The following is a 19,232-nucleotide window of genomic DNA, read 5'->3' as shown; positions in this document are numbered from 1 at the left end:
CAAAACCCCACAAGAAAAAAAAAAAAAAAAAAAAAAAAAAAAAAAAAACCTGGTTCAATTCTCAGAAGTTACGTTACTTTAGAATGTTGGTTTATTTCTCAAAACCCGTTCACCTCTAAGTTCCGTGATTTTAAATCTAAACCTCCTGTTTGTATGATTCTAAATGCACTAAGGGAATTGAGTATTTTTTCCTTCTTTTGCTAGAGCTTGCCAGAGGCAGAGAGATGGCTGGGGAGTGGGGGAGTGAGGGAGAAAGCACCTCACATGCTCACATGGGGCAGGGTCACATCACAATCCCTTCTCTTCCATTTCACCCTTCTTCTGTGATTTGTGCCCACATGCACAGGGGCCCAGCAAGTTTCTCAAGCTGCCAGGTCGGGGACTCAAAACACTCACTTGTTCACTTAGGATCCAGCTGTCTTAACAATTAGGCCACAAAGCCAGCTCAGGGAATTGTGTTTTTGTTTCTGGTTTTTTTTTTTTTTTTTTTTTTTTTTTTTGTTTTGAGTCACACAGCAGTGACCCCTTTTATAATGAATTAGTATAGGAGGAAGGAGAAAATCGATTACTTTTTGAAAGCATATAGCAAAACTTTCAAATTTTAAAAAGATATGTTTTGATAACAATGTGTATAGCATTAGACTGATATGTAGTGTATTCATGCTGGGAAGATTCATTTTGTATGCTGTGGAGATGTACAAGGTGGTTAAAAGAGAAATTTTAAGAAAACAAATTGAAAAAATTAAAAAAATCTTCTTAAAAAAGAACATTTTAAAGTATATAAATTTGTAATTATTTAGCTAAGGATCATTATTAACTTTTTGAGTAGAATTTTAAAAGGTTCAACAACAGAATCCACTAAAGCCTGTCTTCACAGGGCTCCATGGAAATAATTCAGAATAACAGTACAAATGATTAAAGAGAGTTCCTCTTCTTAGAAGGTTTCTTCCATAACAGGCCGATTTAGAATCACTCATTAAACATTAATGATATTCTTTCATTAGATGCTCATTTCCCAAGTTTCAGATTCATCTGAAGAAAATAAGGAACGAAATTCTAGCAAATTCTATCCTGTCCTGTGCTTCATTAGTTTACTGAAATGGTAAAGATTGAATTCCCAATAACATCAGAAGTTTCTGATTAAATTATCTTCGATGGAATGCAATAGGCAAAACTTATTTGTATTTAATCTATTTTATGTTTTTGGTTTTTGCATTAGGGCGTGTGTGCTCACCAAGAAGAGACAGAGAAAGACAGTGAAGAGAGAAAACGAGAAATCATCCCCTAGAGGGATGGCCATGCTATCATCCCTTGTCTTCCATTCTTCTCTTGGTCTTTTGGGCACTGATGCAATGCACCCAGTGTGATTTTCAAGCCGCTGTGTCCAGGACTTGAACCGTGGTTCAGTCATGTGGGAGTCCAACACCTTAAATACAACTCCACCTGCTGGCCTCAACAATTTTTTTTTTTTTAATAAATGTGCATCAAAAAATTTTTAAAAGAAAATTTCCAAATGAATCCCTTTGTTAGACATGGCACTCATGTTCTAGAAAGTGAAAAGCCATTGCTATTCTGTAATGACAACTAGGTATGAAAACCAAGCGTAGGCCAGCCAGTGGCATGGTGGTGAAGGCAGCTGGATCCCACATGGCCGACTCTATGACTGGAGTCCTAGACCTGTCACTTGAAAAACACACCAGGAGTGTGTGCGTGTATGATCAAAATCCTGAAACAAAAAAATGGAGAAGAGATTGTGATGTAGCCATCACCTGTGAGGGAGTTTTCTCCTCTCTCTCTGTCTCTCAAGCAAGCGCATATGCCCTCTAAAAAATTTCTCAAAAAATTAAAATAATAAATAATAATAATAAAGTGAGTCTGGGGCCAGTCCTAGAGCCTAGTGGTTAACAGAGTCAGATCCTGGATGGCTGAATGCAATTCAAGTCCTTGTCCTGGAGGCTTGACAAACACACCAGGTGTGTGTGCATAGGTGCCCAGAATCCTGACAGGATAAAAAAATCAAAGAGAATAAATTGTGGTTATATCCACCCCACTGGGTAGTGCTTTCTCCCTCTCTCTCTCTCTGTATCTCTGTGTCTCTCTTCAGGGAGTCTTCATGCTTTCTGGCAATAAAAAATAAAAATTTTAAAAGTTAGGACCAGCAGATGGTGTAATGGTTACGTTGCTAGACTCCCATGTAATTGATTACAGACTGAATCCTGGACCCAGTGGCTTAAAATTCATTCCAGGCATGTGTGCATGCTTGTCCAAAATCCTGAGAGGAGAATGGAGGACAAAGGATTATGACACGGCCGTCCCTCCTGGGGGTGATTTCTCACTTTCTATCTCTCTAGCAAATGCACATGTCCCATAGCAAAAAAAATCTCTCTCTCTCTCTCAAAACAAAGTAATGTTGTGGGACCTGCATGTAGCATAGTGCTCAAGGACTGGACTCCCACATGGCTAACTGCAGATTGAGTCCCGGACCTGGCTTTGTAAAAATCATACCAGGCATGTGTGTGTGTGTGTGTGTGTTCTCAAAATCTCAGAAGGAGAATGGAGGCGAAGGGATTACAGCATGGCTAGCCTCCCGTGGGATGATTTCTTACTTTTTCTCCCGCTATCTCTGTCCCAAATGCCCACGAACAGATGAATGGATAGAAAAACTTTGGCAGGGACCAGCACTTAGCGTAATGGCTATGTTGCTGGACTCCCATGTAGTCGACTGCAGTTCGAGTCCCAGACCCAATGGCTTAAACTCACGCCAGGCATGTGTGTGTGCATGCCCTAGATCCCTAGAGGAGAATGAAGGAGAAGGGATTGTGGCGTGTCCATCCCCCCTGGGGGGTGATTTCTCACTTTCTGTCTCTCTGTCTCTCTCTGTCTTTCTGGTGAGTGCATATGCCCTATAGCAAAAACCTCTCAAAACAAAAACAAAAGAGAAACTGCACATATACTCTATGGAATACTGTTTAGCCATAAAAAACAACAGAACCCTGGCTTTTGACAGAAAGTAGATGAATATGGAAGATTTACTGCTGAATGAAGCAAGCCGGGCTATGAAGGAGAGGCATTGTATGTCGCCACTTAATATATACCAAGCATCTGTACTCTATGACAAACTAATTGCTAAAGGATATTGAAACACAGTCTATAGATGTAAATACCACATATAGTGTGTGTGAAAGAGGAGGGTCTGAGGAAGGACATTTATAAGAAAAATAGGGAGGCAAAGCATTAATGGCACAACAAAATGTGGTATTATCTGTTGAAAATATTTTATGGTTTTATCAACTTTACTAGGGAGAAATGTTCACTTGTTGAAATATCCATTTTGTAAGCCAAATAATAATGTGATTGAATGTACAAAATAAAATAAAATAAAAAATAAAAATAGATATATGAATCATCATTTTCTTTTTTTATTAAAAAAAAGTGCTTAAAGTGTCTTGAATTTTTAATATTAAAGATTCTCCACAAAAGGACAGAGGAGTTTGTCATATTTTACTGTTGTTGAAATAGTTAAAAGAACATTACAATTATCGATTCTTTATATGGCTAATAATATTCAACTCCATATTCAGCTGTTCTGGTTCTTTTGTGAAAACAGATCTTTAAAAACCTTTCTGATATTTATATGGCTTATTAGAGTTTTCTACTTCCGCTTGGATTCATTTTGGTAATTTAAATTTCCTAGGAACTTACCCGCTACCATAAGGTTTTCATGTTTTAGCAGTGTAGCATTCCATATAATATTCTACTATGCTGCTTTTTTCTTGATCCATAATAGAACATATGGGTGTATGAGAGAGAGAGAGAAAGAGAGAGAAGTACTCTTTATAAGATCCACTCATGTCACAATCCTCTTCCTTCAGTCTTCTAGCCCACTGGATCCTGTGCACTTGTGTGTATGCCTGGCATGTATCAGGCTGACAAGACAAGGGATACAAATTGGAGTTGTCAGATTGTGTGTAGATTCTCTTGAAGAGCAATTATTGCATTTTCACACACCTGATTCTTGTGTCTTTTATTCTCTCTTATTCTAAAAGTTATTTCTACATTTTCATTTACAATCTCATTTTATATATAATTAACCTTTTTGATTGGGTGATTGGAAGAGTCATGACATATTTTCTTGCTTTTCTATGCAAAAATACATTCTGACTTTTCCGATGACCAATACTTTTGTATTTTATTCTAGTGATTCTAGTTCATTGTTATTGAATTCTATTTTTCTGGTTTCCTTTGATGTTCTTTTTCTAGTTTTTTAAGATGAATACTTAGTTCATTTTTATCTTTTTTCTTTAATAGCAAAGGCATTTAAAACTAAAATTCTGCACTGAACAGTTTTTCTTTCTTTTTGGGAGGGAGGGTTTTGTCAGAGAGACAGAGAGAGAAAGAGAGACAGAGAAAGGAAAGTGAAAAATCACTACCCGGGGAGTTAGCGTAATGACTATGTCACTGGACTCCCATGTAGTGGTCCGTGGTTCAAGTCCAAGACCTTGTGGCTTAAAACTCACGCTGGGCGTGTGTGCGTGCGTGCCCAAGATCCCTAGAGGAAAATGAAGGAGAAAGGATTGCAGTGTGGCCATCCCCCCTGGGGGGTGATTTCTTGCTTTCTGTCTCTCTATATGTCTGGCAAGTGCACACGCCCTATATCAAAAAAAAAAAAAAAAAACTCTCAAAAAAAAAAAAATTACTACCCAGGGGAAATAGCTATGTCCCAATCCCTTGTCCTCTATTCTCCTCTAGAAATTTCAGGCACCCACACAAATGAGCCTGGTGTGATTTTTAAGCTGCCGGGTCTGGGACTCAATGATTAGTCATGTGGGAGTCCAAAGCCTTAACCACCATGCCACCTGGTAGTCCCTTAAACACAGATCTTATTGGATGTGTATATTTTGTTGGGAAGGAATCTTTTTCCTTAATCCATGTATTGTTTCTAATTTCCTTTTAGTTCTAAGAATTATCTTATGTTGTTTAATTTCATCATAAAAATTTCTAGTTTTCTAATAAAGTTGCCTAATAAATTGCTTCTACTTCTTAGAAATGTATAGTATCACAGAATGTGACTATCTAAAAAAAATCCTTACATTTTTTAACTTATAAAAGCTTCATGCTTTTTTTAAAGGACTAACCTTCCTAAGACAAATCCCTTCTCATCTGCAATCTCTTAACACAACATTTCTTGCCATTTCAACATTGTGAGATAATATGAAACCTCATAGACATCATTATTGAAATGAGGTAAAGTTTTGTTGGGTACTTTATATACTTATCAACATAAATTCCTAATTCCATTTTTCTTATGACAATGAATGAAATCTACTCAACATTTGTTGTTTATCATCTTATCCCTAAGGCATCCTCATTAGAACTACAGGATAGCTGAGGGCATACTGGGTCACTGACTAGTGCTGTGAACTTCACCGAGATCTGAAGACATCATGAACAGACTACTGATGGAAATATGGACATTAGCGGAGGTACGGGTAGGAGCAGAGGAGGAAATGAGGGGTGGACACGTGACTGGAAATGGAAGGAATGGAATCTTTGTTATAAAGTGGCAGGAGGCTGAGCTGAGTGAGTTGTAAGTGAGGAACGTTGTGATTTAGCCGAGGACATTTCTGAACAGAGAGAGTTGAAGTAAGTGGACTGGTTTCTTCTTGCTGCTGATAGATGAGACAATAAAGATATAAACAGAGGGAAAAACTATCAATATTAAGCTAAGAGGAGACAGGACTTGATGATTTGGGAAATTCTCCACCAAAGACTGCAAAAGACACCAAAATCAAGAGACTTACTTTGAGAAAATTATGCTTTGAAGAGAAAGCTAACCGTACATCTGGATAACTTTTTGGGAGGGCCTTGTAAAGATTAAAAGCTTAGGGTATTCTGTCATAGGAGGGTTCCTTGAAGAGCTGAGACATGTGATTTAAGGATCCCCTCTGCCCTTTCTTTTTTTTTTTTTTTTTGGAGAGGTTTTTTCACTATAGGTGTGTGCACTCGCCAGAGAGAGAGACAGAGAGACAGAGAGGGAGAAATCATCCCCCAGCGGGGATGGTCACACCACAGTCCCTTCTCCTCCATTCTCCTCTTGGGATCTTGAGCACGCACGCACACGCACCTGGCTTAAGTTTTAAGCCACTGGGTCTGGGACGCGAACCATGGTCGACTACGAGGGAGTCCAGCAACATAGCCATTATACTAACTGCTGGTTCCCATCCCTCAGCCCTTTCAATAGAGGCCAAAATGGTGAAGGGATTAACTAGAAAATATCTGTAAGGAGCCTATTTTTCTAATGGAGTGAATCCTAGATACATACAAGGGAAAATCGAGAAAGGTTCTTGAGAACGGTGTATCAGCAGCAACGTCGTCACGTTGGTCTGAAATGGACAGGGAAATAATCAAATTAAAAAGTTGCTGAACTCCCCAAATTCTACAGGTAGGAAATGAGCTGACAAAAAAGTTCAGCTAAAAATATGTACAGCCTTTCATGGAAAAGAAATTTCCCTTTTTTTTTTTTTTTTTTTTTTTTGGAGAGGTTTTTTCACTATAGGTGTGTGCACTCGCCAGAGAGAGAGACAGAGAGACAGAGAGGGAGAAATCATCCCCCAGCGGGGATGGTCACACCACACTCCCTTCTCCTCCATTCTCCTCTTGGGATCTTGAGCACGCACGCACACGCACCTGGCTTAAGTTTTAAGCCACTGGGTCTGGGACGCGAACCATGGTCGACTACGAGGGAGTCCAGCAACATAGCCATTATACTAACTGCTGGTTCCCATCCCTCAGCCCTTTCAATAGAGGCCAAAATGGTGAAGGGATTAACTAGAAAATATCTGTAAGGAGCCTATTTTTCTAATGGAGTGAATCCTAGATACATACAAGGGAAAATCGAGAAAGGTTCTTGAGAACGGTGTATCAGCAGCAACGTCGTCACGTTGGTCTGAAATGGACAGGGAAATAATCAAATTAAAAAGTTGCTGAACTCCCCAAATTCTACAGGTAGGAAATGAGCTGACAAAAAAGTTCAGCTAAAAATATGTACAGCCTTTCATGGAAAAGAAATAATGATTCTGAGGGTGGAGGACCAGGCCCAGAGGGCAGTGACTCAACCCACAGAGGATTATTCATAGGTCCTGAAATCTAATTAAGTTTGCCTAGGTGGATTAGATTTCTAAAGTTTTTGAGATACGTAACTTTTTTCCTTCCACTTTTTTTTTTTCCTTCTAACTGTGAATAACTATAACCCAACGTCTGTCCCATCACTGTATTTTGGGAACATAGAGTCTGTCTTGTAGTTTCACAGGTATATAGATGGAGAGGAATTTTGCTTAAGGATGGATTATAAACAGACTCTAATCTATACCTAAATTAAATGATATAGATAATGAGATTTGTTTTTAGTGATGAAATTTAGATGATATTTTAGAATTCAGTTGATGCTACAATGAGTTGAGACTTTGGGAGACCTGGTGATGTGGTAAATGTGTTCAGCATTGGGAAGAGTAGGAATCTTTGGGGACCAGAAGGCAGAGCATGGTGAGCTGAATAATGTGCCCCACCCCCCAAGATATCTACATCCTAATCTCTGGAAATTGTAAACATATTACCTTAAAGTTCAAAAGGGACTTTTATATGTGGTTGATTAGGTTAAGGTTTCTGAGATGGGGAGAATTTCTGGAGTATTTGGGTGAGCCCAACATAATCATAAGGGCTTTTATAAGGAGGAAGGAGAATCCCTATCAAAGAAAAACTATGAGGAAAGAAGTCAGACAGAGGGAGGAATCAGAGGGTGCTAAATTGCTGGCTTTAATATGGAGGAGAGGGCTAACAAAGGCAAGCAGTTTTCACAAGCCAGAAAAGAGTCTGGGTTGTTTGCAAGGGCATCTAGAAGGAAGGCAGACCCACTAATACCTGCCTAGACTTCAGACTTCCAAAACTATCAAATAATAACTGTGTGTTGCTTTAAGCCACTAACTAGATGGTAACTCACTAGTGCAGCTATAGGTTACCCACACAAACAGTCTCTACCTTAATTTGGAATGATAACGCTCTTCAAACATACCATGGAAAACTTAAATTTTCACATTCTAGGAATTTCAGGGTCAACACTGGAAATTAACTTTTAAAACATGAAATCCCTGACTATTTTTTTTTGTCATCTAGTAGAAATACAACAATGGAGACAATGCTAAGTCGATGTTCCAACCATTAGCCTTATAACCTGGAAAAAAAGTATTTCAATAACTATACACTATGCATAAATTGTCAGTTCAGTTTTTCCTTACTGAACATTAGCATCTGAAAGTGAGTGAGGAATGGTTTATTTAGACTTTGAATCCATTACTGCAAATGAGGGCCCCCTTCATCTAGGCCCCCTCTTCAATTATCTCATCAACTTAATTTCAAAAATCACAGAGGAGTTTTTAAATGCCACTTCAAATCTTATAGGGCAATGAGATGGTCCATAGTTCAGGCAGTAATATATAGTCAGTAATCAGCATTAGGATAGGAATTACTCACTTTCAAAGATTTAGAAACACTTAGAAGTTCCTGGAAGAGCTATCTCATCACCATAGAACCATACACATGCAACCAAGTGCTCCACAGCACCCCCTACCTGTGTAACAAGTGGCTCCAACAGCCTTTCCACCGTTAGCGTGCGGATTTCCAAACTTTTGGGGTCCCATTTTAAAATGATAGGTGAAGTGGCCGAAGTCATGCTCCCTGTAAAAACACACATTATCAGTTAGAATTAGTGATCATCAAAATAAACTGCTACTTTGGGGGTTCAAGATAAACAAACTAAAACTTAGAACCTATTTGGAGAGTGTACGTCTGATCAGCTTTGTGAAGTTACAGATGGGCAAACCAGAACCACCCTGTATCAGGTGGAGATACTGGGATCAGATTAAAACCTGAAATTACGCAGCAGTATGACCCATGGTATGGTCAATGGAAAGAGCTATGGGTAAGGAAGGGACATGAAAGAGAGTTTGAAGATACCAATGAAGATTGCTGGGCAGCAAAGAAAATCCATTGCAGTTAGCAGGATGCAGAACCCCATGTGGTTAAAGGGTAGTTTAGAGCTGGCCCTGTGATACAACAGCTGGGCACTATACAGAGGAAACAGACCTCACATGGTTTACTGGGTCTGATCTCAGTTTCACTGGCTTCATGTTAGTTACTGCACATAAGCCTCGGGTCCTCAACAGATAGAAAACTGGAGTAATGGGGACTATGGTATGAGCAGGGCACACTGTGGAGGTGTTTTCTCTTCCTTTTTCTCTCTCACATGGGCACACACAGGTCCTCTATAGTGAAAACAGTTTTTTTTAAGGCTACTTAGTTTCTTCACATCTTAACTGACCACTGAGGATACCATACTCCCTGGGGCAGCACTTTCCTTCTCCTAAATAGGAAAGCTACCTTGCAAACTGAGTGCCAATGGCTCTGAAAATTAGCTCGCACCATTTACATGCTCTCTGATTACTCACTGCATTTACATTCTTGTGCCATAAAATTAAAGTCTGATAAGGTTATTTATCTCATTCTAAAGCAATCCTCTCTCCCCTAAGAACTACTGGCATGCAGGTAGCAGCCTCCCACATACCGAGCATAAAATATGGTCCTGGCCCTCAAGAGAACAAATTACACATTCTATCAGGGGTGCATTTCTCATCAAGAAATTGCTGAATACGTTTTGACATCTACCCACTGGACAAGCAACCTTAGATTGTACAAACTGAATCTGAATCATTTGCCTTAATACCACCATAAATCAAACTGTTCGTGGCTGTTATCTGCTTTTAAATCAATGTCCCCACTCAATTCCATCCTTATAAATCAATGTGGATGATTATTTCTATCAGAATTAACACCACAGAAAAGGCCTCTCACAATAAGCACGAGTAGAAACATGCCTCTTCACTGGCCCTGCTACAGCTAAGCTTTACAAATAGACACAACTAACTTGCTTCAAAAAAAAAAAAAAAAAAAAGAAAAGGCAAAGACACAGTGTGCTGGTATTTTAACTCTCTCCAAATGCCATGTTTTAAATAAACTAAGCATAGAAATCCAACCATACAGACCAATTTAGATTTGGGTTCCTTCACAACAACAATAGTTGGCACCGACATGCTGCCTGTCCTCCAAAAACCTAAAAACACTTTACACATTCCCCATTCACACTACCAACTGCCACAAAGCAGCTCTGACACACACTGAAGTCTGCTGCGGGGCAGACACCTTCTCAAGCTGTGGAGGAGAACTGTGCCAGATGCTCCCTGAATACACTGAGATCCCCTCATCCCTACTGAAGCCAGAGCTACCTACGTGATCTCGGTCCAGTACACATGGCACCGTCATGGCCGGATCCTGGAGGAGATCCCTGATAACCTTTTTCAAGCTCTGATGGAATAACGAATGGCATAATAATAAGGAGGATGAACAAGAAAGTCCAGCAGGAAAGCTGGACAAACTAGTAGTGAAGTTGCTTTCACAGGATAGTGAAAGGGTCTAGGCGAGACTACGCAGAGACTTTCATTATGATACCGGCATTCTTGTAGATGAGAGCCTTCTGAAAATTCTTGGAAAATGCATATTATTATTTTTTAAAAAAATCTATGCGTGGATTTTAAAACTCTGCACCAAAATAAAATCAAACTTTAATTCCATTTTTCCATGAACTTTTTTGAGTCCTCTCATAAAGAAGCTGGTGGGTCAAGGAAAGCACACACACTTTTATGGCCATTCCAATGCAGAACTTTTTTTTAAAATTTAAAACTTTGTTTATTTCATTTTACATGTTATTATTATTTTTTTAACCTGATCAGAAAGAGAGAATGGGAAAGTGACTAAGCAAGCTGCCAGGTCCAAGACTTAAACCGTGGTTGGCCACATGGGGAACCAGTGTTTTAACCACCACACCACCTCCAATGCATAACTTAAAAAAAAAATAATACTCAAAAAATGCTAGGGTTGGGGATCAGCAGGTGGCGTGGTGGTTAAGGTGCTGGCTACTCCCACATGGCCGACCTCGGTTCGAGTCCCAGACCTGGTGGCTTCCTTTCTCCCTTTCCCTCTCTCTCTCTTTCTGTGCCTCTCTCTGGTCAAATTAAAATGAAATGAATGAAAAAATGCTAGGGTAACAAAATTTCTGGCACAGTCACAAGAGAGACTAATCTGCCATGCATAAGCAGAAATGGAGGATATTCCTTAAGAAAAGATCTCAAGGCAACTATGAGCCAAGAAGGAGAGTTAGTCAGTCTTGAGTCCTGAAGGTCACAGTGGCCTTATAAATCTAAAAATGAAAGAATACGAGTTCCCAGACAAATCACTCAACTTAATTAATTCCTTTGGGGATCAATCATCTCAGCCATTTTTTGTGACACAGGTAAAATTCAATAGAAAAAGGCAACGTTTTAAAGGTTACATGGCACTAATTTATTGAAGGGGAAAACCCAGTCTTGGAAACCTTAAATGCTATTTTCTCAGCCATGCCATTTTCATTCTTAGTTTTAGCTGTAACTAAAACTAGGGATTCTGTCCCTCCCCCACAATCTGTTCACCATTTTCTTTCCTACCCACAGTGGCAAAGACCATAGAAGGTTTGAACGGACAGCACAATCCCTACCTCTAAATTTAGGAGGTTGGTATCTAGGATTCCCTTTGAACTGCCTCTGAGGAGTAGTTTAGCTTCAAGTCCGCTATTGAGCACAAGGTAGAGGACGGTAAGAAGCTCCCCTGGTAGCAGTACTTGAGCTGGTGTAATGATTACAATCTACTATTTCTAGAAAGAATGTTTCTGTTCTGCTATTTTAGGTACACTTGATGTTTCCTACTGTATAAATTAGACCTTGTACTGGAAACATTTCCTGTCAAAGCCCTTTACCAATTGAAACTACATACAAGTAGAAGAAAACTGATTCCACTCTAACTTAGTAATCATAACCATAGTCTTTCAGATTCACCGATTAAAGATCTTTGCCTCCAGTGTCCTATAAAGGACAGAAGAGGGCAGAAAAGAGAACGAAAGTCACCATCTTCAGAGCAAAAAGAGAGGCTAACTGAAGAGTAAACAGAAATGGCGATTTGGTGTGTAGCCCCATGACAAGCACACACAATGTCTGACTCCTAACTGAGAATGTCATCACACTGTGTACTCAATATTTATAAGTGACGAAGGACAGTGACGACTCAGTCTATATTTTTAAATAATTTTTTATTTTATTTTATTTATTATATATTTTTTAAATCTGCTACAGGAAGGGACCAGCAATTGGCATAATAGCTATGTCACTGGTCTCCCATGTAGTCGACCACAGTTGGAGTCCCGGACCTGGTGGCTTAAACTCATGCCAGGAGCATGTGCATGCGTGCCCAAGATCCCAAGAGGACAATGGAGGAGAAGGGATTGCGGCGTGGCCATCCCTCCTGGGGGGTGATTTCTCACTTTCTGTTTCTCTATCTCTCTCTGTCTTTCTGGCGAGCATAAACGCCCTATAGCAAAAACCTCTCCAAAAAAAAAAAAGAAAAATTTGCTACAGGATGTGCACTCATGCTCACCAGGGAGAGACAGAGAGAAAAAAGCAAAGTGAGAAAGCAAGAGGCCAGGTCCTGACTTGAACTGTGGTCAGCCATATGGGGGGCTAGCACATTAGCCACTACACCACCTGCTGACCCAACACACAGTCTTTGAAGAAAGATGACATGATTATTCAATAAATTGTCACCCTCCACGCTCCATGCTCACCTTCATGAGAAGGGAACACTTCTCTTCCTTGATTGGGACTTTGGCGATGGAGTGTTTCCTAATATGACATAAGTGGACATTTGGAATGTGCTTAATTAATTGGGCTTGTCCACTTGTGCTCCTGCCTTCTGCTGTGGGCGTCTCATGTAGAAACTGGTCCAAAAAAGGAAGGAAGACACATGGAGCCAAGGCGAGTCCAAGCTGCACCTGAAGCCAGGCCCAGCCAAGTGAAGTCTGGTCAGCCCACTCCCAACCGAACCACCAAACTAGGGTTGAGACAGAAACGCCTCCTGTGTATGTCGTATGCCTCTGAGAGTTTGCCATTAATTGTTGCTCACAGCAGTTAACTATCAGACTTCTGTTTGAATTGAAGCCCTGTAACTTACCAACTCTGTGATACTGTCCAAATTATTTGCCCTGAGTCTAAGATTCCTCAAATGAAAAAAATAAAATAAAGATATTAAGTATATATAGGATTTTTTGTGAGAATTAAAGTGACAGAAAGCATGGTAACATTTCTGGAAATAGTAGTTATCATTGTTATTATATACCCAAATTTAAATATCTTTTTTTTCTCTCAGTTGTATGTCTATAAGAGTAATAAGAAATCATCCATCACAGGACTGGCCCTATAGGGTCCTGGATAAATGCTGTACAGAAATAGGAGGATCTCACATGGCAGGCCAGGGTTCGAGTCCTGGCCCTACCACTCTTGGCTTTGTGCTGGGCCATACGAATCTTTCTCTTCAGCAATGTTAGTAATACTGCCATCAAACTCGACCAAGCTGATAGGCAAATTCAGAACTTAATGGCTAATAATATGTTTATTCACCTATCTCCACACAAATGATGTTGAGTGGGTTACTTAACCTAAGCTTCAGTTTCATTTGTAAAACAAGGACGGTAATAACTGTAAATGGATTCATTCTGAAAAATCATTAAATACACAAAAGTTACGCTCTTCTTTTCAACTTCATCTACATGATAATCACTCTAGTTATCAAGATTCTGAATGTTTCCCACACAAAGTAATATAAATATTTGAGATGACAAATATGCTAATTACCCTGATTTGATAAATACACATCATATTCATGCATTGAAAAAAAAATCAGTGTACTCCATAAATATATACGATTATGTGTCAATTAAAAATTTACACATGCAAAAAATGTGTACTAGATTTTATAAAACACAAAGATGTCTTTTTTTTTTTTTTTAGTATTTTTGCTATCAGGCACATGCTCGCTGTTTTTTTAGTATTTTTGCTATCAGGCACATGTTCGCTGATGAGAAAGAGAGAGAGAAAGTGAGAAATCACCCACTGTGGGGGCTGGCCATACTACAGTTCCTTCTCCATTCTCCTCTTAAGATTGTGGGCAAGAATGCACATGCAGACGGCATGATTTCCAAGCCACTGCATCTGGGATTTGAACGGCGGTGGAAGTCCAGTGCCTTAACCACCATGCCATTTGCTGGCCCCCAAAAAGACATCTTTTGGGGTGGTGTGTCAGGGAAACCTTGTAAAACAAAATGTCTGAAAATAGAGCTTTAATTTCTAAGGGAGAGGCACCAAAAAAAAAAAAAAAAAAAAAGAATTTTCCAAATTTCTTCATCATTTGAAAAATAAAATCTGGAAAGCTTGAATTGTGTTGGTTCCTCCATTATTAATGTAAGTACTGACCCTCCCAAAAACAAACAAACAAACAAAACTCTTAGTATTATTATCTCTCATCTACAAATAGGAATACTGACAAATGAAAGATAAGAAAGGTAAGCCAGTAGGTGGCATGGTGGTTAAGGTGCTAGACTACCACATGGCAGATTGTGGTTTGAGTCCCAGACCCAGCAGCTTGAAAATCATGCCGGGCACATGTGCATGCATGCCAAAAAATCCCAAGAGGAGAATGGAGGAGAAGGGGTTGTGGCATGGCCATCCCCAGGCGGGTGGTGTTTTTTCACTTTCTCCCTCATTGTCTCTCTCTCTCTCTCTGGTGAATACACATGCCCTATGGCAAAAACCTTTAAAAAATTAATTAATTTAAAAGAGAAAGCTAAGAAACCTACTTATGGTCTTAAAATTTGAACCTAGACTTTCGGTTTCCCAGGATGTCCTACGCTATGGAACCACTAACAAAGAAGATCTCTAAAGGAGTTTTAGTAGCTGAACTTATGGACACTTTGGGAGCATCTTTGTTTGTTTACTAAGATAAACACAAGCCAAGATTTCAGGCAAATAATGAACAAGAAATTCCCTTTCATCTTAGAAGTTTATTACAAATCCATCGAACAATCTGGAATGTATGGAATCAGAGAACAGGATCAGGAAAAATGGCTGAACAGCGAAAATTAGGACCAGTCATCACGCTCAGCCTCCCATCTAAGCTGCTGGACACCTGGGGAGAAGAAAGAAGCACCTTTCACACTGCAGACTCTTGGTGGCCCCACAGCACATCCTCCAGAGTATCAGGGACTTCCGCTCTGCCCTGGCTTGAGCTTCCCACCCACAGTGCAAGTCAACTACTTGTTTGTTGCTTTTCTTATGCATTTATTGTTAAATATTAACGTTCCTCAAATAAAAGACTAAGGAAGGAAAAGGAAAAAAAAAATTGAACCTAAATGATCTGACTTCAGAGTTTGTGCTCCTAGTCACTAAGCTTTAGTGCTTCAAGAAGAGAATGTCGAGGCTTCAGCTTAGGCCAGTTACGTCACAAAGCTTCTGCGTCATGGCAGAAAGAGAGTAATATGAACAAGAATGAAGAAAACAAAACAACAAAAGCCAGCCTTCTTGAGAATAAAAGAGGGAGAGGCAGGGAGGGATATAAAAGAATATCTGATGAGGTGGGAGAGAGACAAACAGAGAGTACTCTGATAAATGCGTGGAGCTCACAGGGGAATTGTGTACATGCTTCCTAAACCACCTCTGGTCTTACGTGGCAGAGCGGGATGCTGACCTAGGGGCAAGTGAGCAACGCAGGGCTCCAGCCAAGTCGAGAGAAAGACCCTGGAGTAAGTTAAAGCAAGTAACAAGATTTCAGTCCTCATGACCTTGGCATTCTTGTGTTATGCTTGAAAATATATTACAGTACATGGTGAAGGGGTTCACAAATGGAATTCAAGTTACTAATCAGTGGACCTTAAATTAGGGAAGTGATTCTGGATTATCTGCGTAGAATCAAGTATATTCATGTGAGCCACTAAAAGCAAAAGGTTCTCCTGTCTTTGGGTAGAAAAGGAAGACACAGAGGTATAGCAGAAGATGTCAGACAGATGGGATAAAAGGGGAGGGCAGGAAGAATTGACATGTGAGTCCCATGTTTGAAAGATTTGTGCTGCAAGAGAGAACACATGGGAAGCATGAAAAAAGAACATAAGAAGCCCATGGGAGCTGTGATTGGGTCCTGGCTAAGGACCAGCAAGGAAAGCAGACTGTAGTCTACAAAAGGGTGGAACTGAATTCAGCCAACATTCTAAAGGGGTGTGAAGTGATTTCTTCACCAAAGCTTCCAATTAGGAACACAACCCTATCAACACCTTTTTGTAGCTGTGTAAGATTCTCAGCAAAGGACCCAGCTAATCTATCTGGGCATCTGACCTTCAGAGACTAAGAGAAAATAAATTTGTGCTCTTTTAAGATGCTAAGTTTTGGATAAATTTTCATGACAGCAAAAAGAAACTAATATAGATGGTTCTCAAATAAATGTGTACAGCACTGTCATCCAGAGGCACGAGCATACACACTGCAGGGACCCGTCTAGAGAGGTTCTGACTTACTAGGTGTGGGGTGGGTCTGTGGTGAAAGTGCTAGTCTGTAACACACTTCCAGCTGTCCTTGTGGCTGCTGGTCCAGGAACCACAGTCTGGTTATCAGGGCCCATCACCACAAGTGCCAGCAGGAAGCAATGCCCAGAAAGATAGAGTCTATCTTGTCAGAGGACCAGTAATGAAAACACTTCTGGCATTTGGAGACTATAAAAATAACTCCTCCAAATATATTATTGGAAGTATGATAATAGTTCTAATTTTCTATTGTTATTAAAGGAAAGTATCCCTACTATCCAGGTATGCTATTGAAAGAAGGACTTTGTTACGGAGTTGAGAAGAGAGTGTGTGTGTATGTGCATGTATACATCACGGGCAAGTGTAGAAGCTGAGGAAGAAAAAACATCAGGAGGAAGCTGCTATGAATCAGATAATGTGAAGGTTCATTTTCTGGAGCTTGGTTCCCAGGGCAAGGATCTGGGAAGTGGTGAGACCTTTAAGAGGTGGGGCCTAAAGGGAAGGCACCATCCAATTGGCTGGGACATGGGGCAGACAAACAGGAGGAAGACAAAGTCTCCTCTTTCTGCCTCCTTGGCCACATTGTGATGCCTCTACAGTACCAGAGGCACACCTAAAGGCCAGTCGCACACCTTTGGACAGTCCAGCCACCAGAACCATGAGCAAAATAAACCTTCATTCTTTATAAATCACCCATTCTTAGATAATTCTATTTAGCAACACAATAACAAACCAAAACAAAAGCTTTCTGATTCTCTTTCAAATAACCCTTGAGCATAAAAGGCATCCTGATTCACCCAAAATAAAAGCTCTGCTACAGCAGTGTGGGAGGCTGCGCACCAGCACGTCTGCCGAGGCCATTTTTCATGAGTCTCTTACTATTGCCATCTTAGGCTCAGAGAGCAAACAATTACAAAGGTCACAATTGGCTCCCCTTCAAAAACCTCACCTTCAACACCACGCTCTGATTGGCCACTTCCCATAGCAAATCGGTGAGCTTAGAATCCCTCAGATTTGCATATCCGGACACCTCATGATTGGTCCATAAAGCAACCAATCATAACCCAACTTTTACTATCCTTCATTCAACCAATCACGGCCCACCAACGTGTATATAACCACGATCCCTGGCCCATAATCGCCAGATGACCCTGAAGAGTTGTGACACCGTGCTGTCTCCGGACGACCCTGAGCTGTGACACTGCGTCGTCTCCGGATGACCCTGAACACTGTGTCGTCTCCGTGCTGCCTACAATAAAGAGACGACCCTGAAGAGATACTGCGTCATCTCCCTGCTGTGATAGCGCGCCGTTAGTCCCGTCTCTCACTCCTTCCCTCAGGAAACCTGTTCGACTGTCCTGCGGGTTAGGACACAGCAGAACCAGGTCCTAACAAGAGCACAGAGATGGAGTCTGGGCTTGTTCCTGGTGGGACCCTGTGTATGGAAGTGGTCTGGCCTAGTAGCCAAGCTATGAGGAAGTCCGTCATCTCCCTGCTGTGATAGCGCGCCGTTAGTCCCGTCTCTCACTCCTTCCCTCAGGAAACCTGTTCGACTGTCCTGCGGGTTAGGACACAGCAGAACCAGGTCCTAACAAGAGCACAGAGATGGAGTCTGGGCTTGTTCCTGGTGGGACCCTGTGTATGGAAGTGGTCTGGCCTAGTAGCCAAGCTATGAGAAAGTCCTTTTTACCTTCCTCCATTAACACTGCTCAATGTAAACTCATTTTCTCTTTGTCTGTAAGGAGGCAGCATTTTTCCCATAACAGTCCCCAAAATAATAGTAATTCAAAGGTTGCTCAGTGAATGGAGAGGTCACCCAAGACTCAAGTCACTGCTGCAATGATAGAATCTGTCACCATTTTTACCCAAAACTGAAGTGACAGGCAATTTCTAACTAGTTTTTGCTATTTGCAGTAGGGGATGTGGGGGTAGAGGAAATCTCTGCGACTGTTAAAGGGAAACTTAACACGTCCTTAAGTATTACAGTATCCACAAGCCCTCTACATATGGTAAACTCTTACCCTTTAACAAAACACTCAAAGAAATGCTGCTTAACAAAAATAGCATTCTAAAAACATAGAAAAACTATAATAAACACTTCATGTCAAAAGTTAAATACATTCTGAAGAATGCTTTAATAGGTACCAGCTGATGGCATAATTGTTTCATCACTGGACTCGCACATGGTTGACTGCGTTTCAAGTCCCAAACCCAAGGCTTGAGACTCACACAGAGCGCGGATGCATGCATGCCCAGAATCCCAAAAGGAGAATGAAGGAGAAGGGATTGTGGTGTGCCCATCCCTCCGTGGAGTGATTTTGCTCTGTCTCTCCAGCAAGCATACACATCCTGTAGCAAAAAACTCTCTTAAAAATAAAAAAGAATGTCTTAATAATTTATTTAAAAATATAGATGAATTAAGTATCAAACTATTGCATCCCCTTCAAATCCACTTTTTCTTTCTACCAAATAAATACAACATTATGATAAAAGAAATATATAAAGAAAGCTGCATAGGGAACCAGCAGTTAGCATAATGGCTATGTCGCTGGACTCCCAACATAGTCGACCACGGTTCGCGTCCCAGACCCGGTGGCTTAAAACTCACGCCGGGCGTGTATGCGTGCATGCCCAAGATCCTGAGAGGAGAATGGAGGAGAAGGGATTGTGACGTGACCATCCCCCCTGGGGGGGA

At 40.6% G+C, this 19,232-nt stretch overlaps 1 protein-coding gene and 1 pseudogene across 1 annotated transcript in view; one reads left to right on the top strand and one right to left on the bottom strand.

Moving 5' to 3' along the window:
* LOC114006288 (catenin alpha-2-like) overlaps nt 1-19,232 on the bottom strand; it is a gene marked incomplete at its 3' end in the record, with an annotated part of 514,130 nt that overhangs the window by 308,915 nt on the left and 185,983 nt on the right. The window contains exon 2 of the mRNA XM_027768560.1: nt 8,624-8,730. Within this exon, the coding sequence (XP_027624361.1) occupies nt 8,624-8,725 (102 nt within the window). The remainder of the gene's footprint in view (nt 1-8,623; nt 8,731-19,232) is intronic.
* On the top strand, nt 14,867-15,110 carry LOC106733979 (protein CEBPZOS pseudogene; annotated as a pseudogene).

This window comes from Tupaia chinensis, unplaced genomic scaffold (assembly GCF_000334495.1).
Source record: "Tupaia chinensis unplaced genomic scaffold, TupChi_1.0 Scaffold146837_1, whole genome shotgun sequence".
In the NCBI taxonomy this organism is placed as follows: domain Eukaryota; kingdom Metazoa; phylum Chordata; class Mammalia; order Scandentia; family Tupaiidae; genus Tupaia; species Tupaia belangeri.
This window is presented reverse-complemented; position numbering and strand designations above follow the sequence as displayed.